The sequence below is a fragment of the Pristiophorus japonicus genome, chromosome 6 (assembly GCF_044704955.1).
Source record: "Pristiophorus japonicus isolate sPriJap1 chromosome 6, sPriJap1.hap1, whole genome shotgun sequence".
Taxonomy (NCBI): domain Eukaryota; kingdom Metazoa; phylum Chordata; class Chondrichthyes; family Pristiophoridae; genus Pristiophorus; species Pristiophorus japonicus.
The window spans coordinates 157,927,032-157,939,617 of record NC_091982.1 but is presented as its reverse complement, the minus strand read 5'-3'; the positions used below and the strand labels follow the sequence as shown (position 1 = coordinate 157,939,617).

Here is a 12,586-nt window from a genome sequence, read left to right as displayed (position 1 = left end):
ATGCATTTTCCAGAGGTGATTCAAGCAAGGCCTCCAGCACCATTCCAGGAACAATGTGGCCAATGTAGCTGAGATCAGCTAACTCAATACAGGCCACAGTTCACCTGCCCTGGGAGTGTTCACTGAGTCAGTGTAGAGGGAGCTTTACTCTGTATCTAACCCGTACTGTACCTGCCCTGGGAGTGTTTGACGGGACAATGTACAGGGAGCTTTACTCTGTATCTAACCCGTACTGTACCTGCCCTGGGAGTGTTTGATGGGACAGTGTACAGGGAGCTTTACTCTGTATCTAAGCTGTGTTGTATTTGAATTTTTAAACTGAACACAGGAGGCATATATAGAAAAGGGATGTGGCAATAAAATGCTGGACTTACTCAATAATTTCAAAAGTCCCATCCAGTCCTGCCCGTTCCACTTTCACGGTGCCCGCTGTGGGAGGTGTGGGGCTGAAGCAAGCTCCTACAGAACCAGGCTCGGTCTTCACTGTGCAAAGAGATGGCAGAACAATAATCAGACATTACATTTCCCATTGACAGTGAGCAGACAAACCAAAGGCAGATAGATCATCTTATTTTTATAGGATCTTATGCATCGTGTTCAACTCCAAATGTGTTTGTTAATAGTACAGCCAATCCTAACTGTTTCCTCACTACTTCCAGCTAATGGCCCTGGCGTGATGCTTAATAGAACTCACAGTCAAGGCTAAGAAAAATAATTTATATTTTTGCCTAGAGATATGGAGGTCAGTCTAGTTTCAACGGGGCCGAAAATGGCCATCACTGGAAACGGGGCACCTACCGTGTTTCGAGTGTTTTACCGGCGCGGTGGAAGCGGTGGCCTCTTGAGCGAAATTCTGCTCTTTGGCTTTTTTTTCCAGCGGACCGGAAATCGGTCATAATGGGGGCAGAAGTGAGGCGGTGAGTACACTAGAGGGGTGGAAGTTGGGGGGGGGGGGGGGGGGGTGTAGTGTCCGCCGCTGTCAGTCATCATTGATGATGTCATCACAGTGCCGCGTCACCACATCTCTCCCCTTCATTTAAAGGGGAGAGATGCTGCGATTCTTTAAGTTCGGCCCACTGGACCACCAGGGAGGGTTTCAGCCGGGCCAGTAGCCTGGCACCCAAGAGGGGGTACCAGGCTGCCTGTTGATGGCCCGGCAAAACCCAGGGGCATAACTGTTGGACTGATATGGCAGTCTGCCGACAAAAAAAAAGATGTCGGCCTCAGCAGTAGGTCCTCCCCTTTAATGGCAGCCGCGCTGCCATTTTGCAAGTACTCCAAGCACAGTGCACCGGCAGAAAAAGCTGGTGTTGGCACTGAGCGGCGGCAGCGAGATTTTCTCGGCGGAATTTTGCAATCGCTGGGGAAACATCGATGAAGCACGCTCTGATAACGCACTTAGGACGGATGGGCAGCAGCGGAGCGGGGGAGGGGGGAGGGAGTCTCCGCCGGGATATCGCTGGAGCAGAATTTTCAAAATGGCGGCCGTTTCACAAAAAAAATCGGTGGCCATTGCACTCTGCAGCGTGGTCGGTAATTTCCGGCGCTAACAGGCCTGAAGGGAAGGGGCAATTTCAACCCCAGTGAGTTTAAATGGTTTCTGTAGACATTCCGTATGCAATTAGTTTAAACCATGTCATCTTTATTTATTCTCAATTTTTATCATTTTAAAAACGTTGTCGTTTTGTCATAAGCCAAACGTGTGCGTGTGATGTGGCCCTGTGACATCACCGTGCACCATTACTCAGGAACCGTCATCTGATGAAGCAGGAAGTGTGCCTGAGCCCGGGTACAACATCATAAACTGCGCTTCCTGTCATAGCCCGATCCGTGTGACTGGGTCACAGAAACCATCCCACAGCAATGCATATTCAGTGTACAAAGAACGTAAAAATTAGAAGCAGGAGTAGCCATTCGGTCCCTCGAGCCTGCTCCAGCATTCAATAAGATCATGGCTGAACTTTGGCCTCAACACCACTTTCCCACCCGATCTCCATCTCCCTTGATTCCCCTAGAGTCCAAAAATCTATCAATCTCAGCCTTGAATATATAACGATTGAGCATCCACAACCCTCTGGGGTAGAGAATGCCAAAGATTCACAACCCTCCGAGTGAAGAAATTTCTCCTCATCTCAGTCATGCACTTTACACGTTATTCGAATTTTTAGGTCATCCTACTCCGTGGATATGTACAGTGTGGAGTTTAATTTTTGCCAGTGTCTCTCTCCCTTCTTCTCCTGAGGATACTGCCTTCTTGCTGGATGGTGGGAGCCTTCCAGCATCTCACCCAAGGGACTATTCTTGACATGTGAACCTGGACAGTGAGCGGCACTGGGAGAAGACTGAGTGTAGGTGGAACAACACAGCATCTGGGGCAGAGAACACACTGCACCTCGAGCTGGGGCAGGGAACACACTGTGCCTTGGGCTGGGGCAGGGAACACGTTGGGCTGGGCAAGGAACACACTGTACGTTGGGCTGGGCAAGGAACACACTGTACGTTGGGCTGGGGCAGGGAACACACTGTACGTTGGGCTGGGACAGGGAACACACTGTACGTTGGGCTGGGGCAGGGAACACACTGTACGTTGGGCTGGGACAGGGAACACATTGGGCTGGGGCAGGGAACACACTGTGCGTTGGGCTGGACAGGGAACACACTGTGCGTTGGGCTGGGCAGGGAACACACTGTACGTTGGGCTGGGAACACACTGTGCGTTGGGCTGGGCTGGGCAGGGAACACACTGTACATTTTGCTGGGAACACTATGCGTTGGGCTGGACAGGGAACACACTGTGCGTTGGGCTGGACAGGGAACACACTGTGCGTTGGGCTGGGCAGGGAACACACTGTGCGTTGGGCTGGGCAGGGAACACACTGTGCGCAGGGCTGGGCAGGGAACACACTGTGCGTCGGGCTGGGCAGGGAACACACTGTGCGTCGGGCTGGGCAGGGAACACACTGTGCGTCGGGCTGGGCAGGGAACACACTGTGCGTCGGGCTGGGCAGGGAACACACTGTGCGTCGGGCTGGGCAGGGAACACACTGTGCGTCGGGCTGGGCAGGGAACACACTGTGCGTTGGGCTGGGCAGAGAACACACTGTGCGTTGGGCTGGGCAGGGAACACACTGTATGTTGGGCTGGGGTAGGAAACACGTTGGGCTGGGGCAGGGAACACAATGTGTGTTGGGCTGGGCAGGGAACACAATGTGTGTTGGGCTGAGCAGGGAACACATTGGGCTGTGGTAGAGAACACGTTGGGCTGGGGCAGGAAACACACTGTGCGTTGGGCTGGGGCAGGAAACACACTGTGCGTTGGGCTGGGGCAGGAAACACACTGTATGTTGGGCTGGGGCAGAAAGCAAAGAATGGGACAATAATTGTTTGAGGTGGGCTGGCGAGTACGAGAGATTTGTTGCGAATTGTTCAGTCCATTTTGCTGATGAGAGCTGTGAATACCACTGATCCAATGCAGTCACAGAATGTGAACGCAGGACACCATCATACCGTGACTAAAAGGGTGACATTGTGAGGACAGGTTGCACGGACTACACTTGTATTCCCTGGAGTATAGAAGATTAACGGATGATCTAATTGAGGCGGTTAAAATGATGAAAGGAGTTGGTAGGGTAGATAGAGACTATTTCCTCTGGTGGGAGAAGTCCAGAACAAGGGGGCATAACCTTATAATTAGAGCTAGGCCTTACATGGGTGATGTCAGGAAGCACTTCTTCACATGATGTGGAGCGGGAATCTGGAACTCTCTCCCCTAAAGTTGCTGAGGTTGGGAGTCAACTGAAACTTTCAAAACAGAGGTGAATGGATTTTAATCAGGCAAGGGGTATTAAGGGTTATGGAACCAAAACAGGTAGATGGAGTTAAGATACAAATCAGCCATGATGTAACTGAATGGTGGAATTGGCTTGAGCAGCTGAATGTCCTCCTCCTGTTCCTGTAGTCACCTCCTTCAGATTGCTACAGTGGGCCAGCACCGACCCTGTCTCAAGTACGGCTCTCTCTGTGGCTTTCACTCCCTCAATCAGCAGCTTAACGCTACATCAGTTATTGCTCATGTTTATTAAATCGATGTTTGAAGAACGCAACACGATGCTGCAGAGTGTTCCTGAGCGAATGGGCCGCACTACTGCCACACACAGTGCACTTCAAACAGGCAACGCAATCCAGAGGAAGGCGGTGTGTGGGAAGTCTCCCATCGGAAGGCTTCGCTCCAAGAAACAGGAATGGTGATTTTTCCGACACTCAATCTCACAAGGGGAATGCTTTTGTAAATCAGATTTCCTGTTAACAGCAGCCGGCAGATATACCGGCGGCAAAAATGCGTCGTCGGACCTGCTCTGTGCCCGTCACTCTGGACCATGAAGTAAACGGAAACTAAGTCACTTATAGTAAGACACCAAGTGACGCACTAACTCCCAGTCGGGGGGAGGACACTGAGTGACGCACTAACTCCCAGTCAGGGGGAGGCAATGAGTGACGCACGAACTCCAGTCGGGGGGAGGACACTGAGTGACGCACTAACTCCTGATCGGGGGAGGACACTGAGTGACGCACTAACTCCCAGTCGGGGGGAGGACACTGAGTGACGCACCAACTCCCAATCGGGGGGAGGCGCTGAGTGACGCACTAATTCCCAGTCGGGGGGGACACATAGAATGAAGCATTAACTCCCAGTCGGGGGAGGCACTGAGTGACGGACTAACTCCCAGTCTGGGGACACGCTGAGTGACGCACTAACTCCCAGTCGGGGGGAGGGCACTGAATGACGGACTAACTCCCAGTCGGGGGACACAGTGAGTGACGCACTAACTCCCAGTCGGGGGACACAGTGAGTGACGCACTAACTCCCAGTCGGGGGGAGGACACTGAGTGACGCACTAACTCCCAGTCGGGGGGGAAGCGCTGAGTGACGCACTAACTCCCAGTCGGGGGGGAGGCACTGAGTGACGCACTAACTCCCAGTCGGGGGGAGGACACTGAGTGACGGACTAACTCCCAGTCGGGGGGAGGCACTGAGTGACGGACTAACTCCCAGTCGGGGGGAGGACACTGAATGACGCACTAACTCACAGTCGGGGGGAGGCGCTGAGTGACGCACTAATTCCCAGTTGGGAGGAGGCACTGAGTGACGCACTAACTCCCAGTTGGGAGGAGGCACTGAGTGACGCACTAACTCCCAGTCAGGGGGAAGCACTGAGAGACGCACTAACTCCCAGTCAGGGGGAAGCACTGAGAGACGCACTAACTCCCAGTCGGGAGGAGGCACTGAGTGACGCACTAACTCCCAGTCGGGAGGAGGCAATGAGTGACGCCGACAAGGTCCCCACACCTTCTACCCAGAAGGCAATGTGACAGAGTCATGCGAGGTCTATCTGAAATAAGCAGAAACTGCCTCAATAATGGAACTGTCACAGGCCATTCAGGTAGTCCCCTCCCTGTAAGTGGGTTGGGGAAGGTTGCTGGACTTCTGGAGGTTTAAAGAGAGTGGGGAGGACATATATACTTTTTAATGTAGAGATAATAAGTATTAGCATGTACGAAGTTGATGAAACTGCCTCCAGATAGTAAGCTCACGGGAGGCAATCGGTATCAACAACAACTTGTATTTATATAACAATTATAAATGGGAAAAGGTGGGTAACTTGAACAGGCAACGAGCCCTGGTGCTATTTAACAGGGATCGATGATTACTTTTCGAGGTCACAGCCCGGCGCAGTACCTCCCAGTGCGACACTTGACCACACAGTCAGAGGCCCAGGCCTTGCCTACCAGTCCAAACCGGACTTGCGAATCTCAGCCGGGGCAAGGCTTGGGCCAGTACCATCGTCCGCGCCTTTGGGGAAAGTGACTCGGAGCTCCTGCTCCGGGTCACCGTCTCGCACTGCCCCGCGAGAAACTGCTCGTGCCTGGATATTGGAGGGGGGGCAGGTTGGGGCAGCGACCTCCAGTGGTTCAATGTGCTGCCGATGCTCACAGGGCCCGCGCCTGGGGGAGCCGGTGGGGAGGAGACAATCCCATAACCCAGCACTGGTCGGTGAGTGCCCCTTCAGGAGAGAGAACTAAAAAAAAAAGATAAAAAGATAATAATTCCAAATGAGAGAGTTTGGTTTCTGTTTGAAGGGTCACTGGTGGCAAAAATTTATTTCCAGGGCATCTGATTTGCCCAGAAGCTATGATTGCCGCTGGGATCAGTATAAACACTACGGTTTATCTCCATTATTCTCTGCTCTCCCACCATTACACTCTGTGCTCTCAGAGGGAGAGCTGAACACTATATTCTTATCACTTATTCATTTTCTAAGTGCGCATGAAGAGGTCACAACATTTTCCTTTTGCTCTTTTTAAGTCTGAATGGCAGGATTTGTTTCAAGTGGACCCAGGGGTTTCTAACCTCCAAACATTTAAATAGAACTTGTAGTCAAACAACTCCTCCCCAGAACAATCCATTTACACGGGATAAGCGACTCCTCTCTGGGTGCAATTGACAGCCACCGATACTTTTCAATCCCTTTATTTTCCTTTCCCCCTCTCCTGAAGGCGCTGACAGTCCCGTGGATGCTGGCTGCCTTGGTGGACCACGTCCCCGTGTGAGCCCAGGAAGTGTTCAGCAGGACATTCGACCATGGGGAGGTCGGGGATTGCAATTCAACCCAATTCTGTCCTCACCCTCCGCCCACTCGCAGATGAACTTCCCAGCAGGAGTCGCTGCAAGAACAAGCAGGAATGGGGTACTGAAGTTGCATGTTCAGCCATGAACTCATTGAATGGCGGTGCAGGCTAGAAGGGCCGAATGGCCTACTCCTGCACCTATTTTCTATGTTTCTATGTTTCTAACTGGCTGATTTTTCCCGCGCCCCGGGCACTGAGGATAATTGTAGCCTCCCTGCTGTTGCACTTGTTGAGGTCGTCTATCGCAGCACGCAGCAGGGAGGTGAGCTTCTGCCCGCTAGTCGGTGTGGCGTAACTGAGCCAGCAAGGGAACATCCACAAGTATTTTAAGACTATACGGTTCCATTTCCACAACTGTGGCTGCTCCAGGCTGAAGTTCCCATTGTGGGAATTTAGTTAGCGATGGTATCACTGAGCTAGCTCAATCAGGAACAGGAACATCTCTCCTTCCTACACTTAAATGCTACACTGTTTGCTTCACCAAAATCATTCACAATGCACTACGAACAGCCATTTAGGTCATTCACAACAAACCACGGTGAAGTATATTAAATAAATGTGTAATTCTCCCTCCCACCAATACAGGGGTTATTGATCTTTGCTTTTTTATTCAGGAGCATTACAGTGGGAAATACCATGTTGGTTAGTGGGGGCAAACAGATAAGATAACTCGACCCTGCTTACTGTTGTCCTTGTCAATAAATCTTCATAGAATTATAGAAATTTACAGCATGGAAGGAGGACATTTCACCCATTGTGTTCGCGCCGGCCGCCAAAGAACTATCCAGCCTAATCCCACTTTCCAGCTCTTGGTCCGTAGCCCTGTAGGTTACAGCATTTCAAGTGCACATCCAAGTACTTTTTAAATGTGGTGAGGGTTTCTGCCTCTACCACCCTTTCAGGCAGTGAGTTCCAGACCACCACCGCCCTCTGGGTGAAAAACATTCCCCTCAAATCCCCTCTAAACCTCCTACCAATTATTTTAAAGCTATGGCCCCTGGTTGTTGACCCTTCTGCTAAGAGAAATAGGTCCTTCCTATCCACTCTATCTAGGCTCCTCAATAAGATCTCCTCTTAGCCTCCTCTGTTCCAAAGAAAACGAACCCAGCCTATCCAATCTTTCCTCACAACTAAAATTCTCCAGTCCAGGCAACATCTTTGTAAATCTCCTCTGTACCCTCTCTAGTGCAATCACATCTTTCCTGTAATGTGGTGACCAGAACTGCACACAGTACTCTAGCTGTGGCCCAACTAGTGCTTTGTACAATTCAAGTACAATCTCCCTGCTCTTGTATTCTATGCCTCAGCTAATAAAGGCAAGTACAGGTATTCCGTATGCCTTCTTAACCACCTTTTTACCTGGCTTGCGACCTTCAGGAATCTGTGGACATGCACTCCAGGGTCCCTTTGTTCCTCTACACTTCTCAGCGTCGTACCATTGAATGTGTATTCCTTGCCTTGTTAGCCTTCCCCAAATGCATTACCTCACACTTCTCCAGATTGAATTCCATTTGCCACTGTTCTGCTCACCTGACCAGTCCATTGATACCTTCCTGCAGTTTACAGCTTTCTTCTTCATTATCAACCACACAGCCGATTTTAGTATCATCTGCAAACGTCTTAATCATACCCCAACATTCAGGTCTAAATCAATGATATATACCACAATAAGCAAGGGACCTCATACGGAGCCCTGCGGAACCCCATTGGATACAGCCTTCCAGTCACAAAAACACCCATCAACCGTTACCCTTTGCTTGTTGCCCCTGAGCCAATTTTGGATCTAACTTGCCACTTTGCCCTGGATCCCATGGGCTTTTACTTTCGTGACCAGTCAGCCATGCGGGACTTTATCAAAAGCCTTGCTAAAATCCAGGTAGACTACATCAAACGCACATCCCTCATCGACCCTCCTCGTTACCTCCTCAAAAAATTCAATCAAGTTAGTCAGACACGACCTTCCCTTAACAAATCCATGTTAACTGTCCTTGATTAATCCGTATCGTTTTAAATTAAGATTTATCCTGTCCCTCAGAATTTTTCCAATAACTTTTCAGCCTGTAACACTGCCCAATACAAGCTACTGATTAGCAGAATGGTTGTATAACAGCATGTAACTCTGAAACTTGCCCTGTGTAGAGACAGCGCATAACTTTAGCTTGCAATTCCCCATGCACTGAGTTCTCTATATCAACCAGAACATCAGGGAGCAGTGCCATTCAGAGGCTGGACAGTGACATCATAGGGCAGTGCCAATCAGAGGCTGGACAGTGACATCACAGGGCAGTGCCAATCAGAGGCTGGAGAGTGACATCATACGGCAGTGCCAATCAGAGGCTGGACAGTGACATCACAGGGCAGTGCCAATCAGAGGCTGGAGAGTGACATCATAGGGCAGTGCCAATCAGAGGCTGGACAGTGACATCACAGGGCAGTGCCAATCAGAGGCTGGACAGTGGCATCACAGGGCAGTGCCAATCAGAGGCTGGACAGTGACATCACAGGGCAGTGCCAATCAGAAGCGGGAAACTTCCCATGTAGTGGTAGCTGGTTATAAATCAGAGATCTTGTCTCCCCAGTGGGCCAGAGAAAATTGCAGAACTGCTCAAGATCAAAGCAAACATCTCGAAGAAATGAAGGATAAAATGAGTGTACCACTCAGATACCTCCTTCTAACTGTGCAAGTGTTGAAGGGGGAGACACAGCGTGTGTCCGGGAGGAGTGGTCCGGCCCTGCTCAGGATGGAAGAGAAGGTTTAACTGGTTTCGAAATGTCATAAGCTCCCATCTTACCTGATACTGTCGCTGCGGCTTTTCCGCTCAGAGTGTTCACTCCAGCAGAGGAACTGGACATGAAGGAGAGCAGACTGGACGGCCCCGAGCTGCTGGACTTCCTGGATCCTCCAGCACCGGGCTGTGAAACCACCACGTGTGCTGCCTGGGGAGCGACGGAAACCAGCCGGGCCGACTGGCTGGTGGCGACGTGCACCTGGGACACCAGGAGGGAGGGCTGCTGTCCTGAGACCTTCACTAGGGGCATCGCAGAGGCCGCAGAGGGGCCGGGGCCGATCAGCTCTGACTGCGAACGGAATAAAGAACAGAGTCAGGGTGCTCACAGGGCAAGTGTTGACATTCAAGTCCAGGAACTACCGGCAATTTACATCTTCAAATCCAATCAAAACGTTCTCAAAGTAAAAAGCTTTCCAAAACTCTCGAGTGTGCAATTATTGTGCTGCCATTCTTTATTATCCTTGTTTATGGACCCCCCCCACCACCCCCCGCCCCCACCCCTACCTCTTGTTACCTGCGGAGCCGCAGTTCCTGCGCTTGCCAGCGCTGTTCCTGAAACTGATGTTGAGAGGCTGGCCGTGGTAATGACCCCTCCAGCCACCCGCAGGGTGGTGATGCCGGGCTGCGACAGGGGGGACGCTACGGACAGCGGCCTTGCTGCTCCATCGGGCGAGGGGGAATGGATGAGTGAGGAAACGGCCGCTGAATGCAGAGAGGACGCCTGGGTACTCGGGACAACCTGTGCGTAAAACAATTACATTTACACCTGGTTTTAGTGATCAACACAACGCAATCGCCGGCCGGCCGAGGGCTTCCCGCCACCTCTCGCTTTTGTTTTTCCAAAGTGTCGCTGTCCCAAGCGGCACGGCGCCGGCTCCATATCGTCGGCGGTAGCCCGTGTCCTCGGCTCGCTCCAACGGAAGCAACAGAGCTGCGACTTTGGGCTGACTCCGCCACGGGAGACCGCGGGGCTGATCCATGTCCCTGCTGTCAGCAATTACAGCCACCTCGCTTTATACAGCACAGCGCACGCACCAAATGTCCCAAGGAGGTTTTACAAAGAAATGACAGGAGGAACAGGTGGACGAGCGATGGAGAGAAGGCCGGGGCAGAGAAAGTTGGGTTCTCACAAGGTTTTTAAAAGGAGAGAAGAGTAAAGAGGTGGACACCCACCAAGGAAGTGGTGGTGGGATCAAAAGTGGTGAGGCTGAGTGAGTCATTGAGTACGGAGGCTGAGTGAGTCAGTGTGAGTACGGAGGCTGAGTGAGTCAGTGTGAGTACGGAGGCTGAGTGCGTCAGTGTGAGTACGGAGGCTCAGTGCGTCAGTGTGAGTACGGAGGCTGAGTGCGTCAATGTGAGTACGGAGGCTGAGTGAGTCAGTGTGAGTACGGAGGCTGAATGAGTCAGTGTGAGTACAGAGGCTGAGTGCGTCAGTGTGAGTACGGAGGCTCAGTGCGTCAGTGTGAGTACGGAGGCTGAGTGCGTCAATGTGAGTACGGAGGCTGAGTGAGTCAATGTGAGTACGGAGGCTGAATGAGTCAGTGTGAGTACGGAGGCTGAGTGAGTCAGTGTGAGTACGGAGGCTGAGTGCGTCAGTGTAAGTACAGAGGCTGAGTGAGTCAGTGTGAGTACGGAGGCTGAGTGAGTCAGTGTGAGTACGGAGGCTGAGTGCGTCAGTGTAAGTACAGAGGCTGAGTGAGTCAGTGTGAGTACGGAGGCTGAGTGAGTCAGTGTGAGTACGGAGGCTGAGTGCGTCAGTGTAAGTACAGAGGCTGAGTGAGTCAGTGTGAGTACGGAGGCTGAGTGAGTCAGTGTGAGTACGGAGGCTGAGTGCGTCAGTGTAAGTACAGAGGCTGAGTGAGTCAGTGTGAGTACGGAGGCTGAGTGAGTCAGTGAGTACGGAGGCTGATTGAGTCAGTGAGTACGGAGGCTGAGTGAGTCTGTGTAAGTACGGAGGCAGTGAGTCAGTGTATATAAGAGCAAATAGTCAAGGATGAAGAGAAGGCCAAGGATAGAGCCTGGAGGACCCTGCCTCGGGGAGGAAAGGTAACTCAGAAAGCAGGTCCGTAAGCAGGTCTTTTTTTCTCCAGAAAATGCAGGGATAGAAAGTCCTCCCACACACCCTCCTCCTCCTGTCAGGCAGGAATCTAAGGCAGCAGTCCTGACCTCATTAACTGCAAGATGGAAGCTCCAGTGATCGGATTCTCAAGACTGCCTCAGACACTTGAGATTCTTTCTAACATAAAGCAACATACAGGCTGTTGTTTCATTTTTAACTGTTCAACACCAGATGCTGAAGGCACCAAATTATTGGATGCTCTGTAGAAGCAACAGGCAAGGGCTGTTACAAAGCTACAGCCAGGTTAAAAGAATTCAGGCACAGGCATCTTCCACCCTAAAGGATGTAGTTCGGGAAACACCTGTGAACTCATCCCATTTTGGTGTGGAAGCGGTTTGTTCTCAACACGAGGGACTGCCTAATACAGGGTACTACTACAGGTCAGTAGGCAGATCCACAAGGTGTAAGCCTGAGACAGCAACACAGATATTTTATAACAGCAACAATGTAGAGTCTCCAACACAGGGCAATTGGAAAAAATTCAATGAACAAGAATGAGACAGCATCATAAAATAATAGGCTGTAAATAGAAGCTAAGGGCATTGAATCTGTTCCCAATGAAGGAAAGAATGCCTGGAGGGCCCATGAATCAGTGTGGAAATATTTTTTGTAAATATAAAGGGGTGAAAATTCGTTACCACCCATTTTGAGGCATTAATCCAGGCGGAACGGTGAGTATAGCACCTTGAGAAAGTTTGCGCCACCCACCGAGAAATTTGTTGGAATTGGGCCAAGAGCTGACAGCGGCTAAATCAGCTGTTACACACCTGACCTGGGAGGGGCGCTCACGCAATTGCTGGCGCTAAATTCTAAAATCCATCGCGCATGCTCCGAAGTCCGATTTGAAATCCCAGGAAACATCGAGTCTGAAAGGCGCGGCGTAGTAATGCGGCCATTAAAGTTTTCAAAATCACTTGTTTTCAAGCTGTACTCTTATGTCTGTCTGCCGCTGTAAACTGGGAGGATCACGCACCGTGCTGTGTGTAAACGT

The 12,586-nt window shown here is 51.1% G+C and overlaps 1 protein-coding gene across 9 annotated transcripts in view; it reads right to left on the bottom strand.

Annotated features, from left to right (window-relative positions):
- yeats2 (YEATS domain containing 2) overlaps positions 1-12,586 on the bottom strand; it is a 317,137-nt gene that overhangs the window by 12,938 nt on the left and 291,613 nt on the right. For 8 of the 9 annotated variants that reach the window (XM_070883319.1, XM_070883313.1, XM_070883315.1 and 5 more), the window contains 3 exons: positions 9,991-10,215; positions 9,480-9,765; positions 375-483 (listed from right to left, as the gene is read on the bottom strand). In XM_070883319.1, coding sequence (XP_070739420.1) covers positions 375-483; positions 9,480-9,765; positions 9,991-10,215 — 620 coding nt within the window. The remainder of the gene's footprint in view (positions 1-374; positions 484-9,479; positions 9,766-9,990; positions 10,216-12,586) is intronic. The other variant, XM_070883318.1, reaches the window with a different exon arrangement.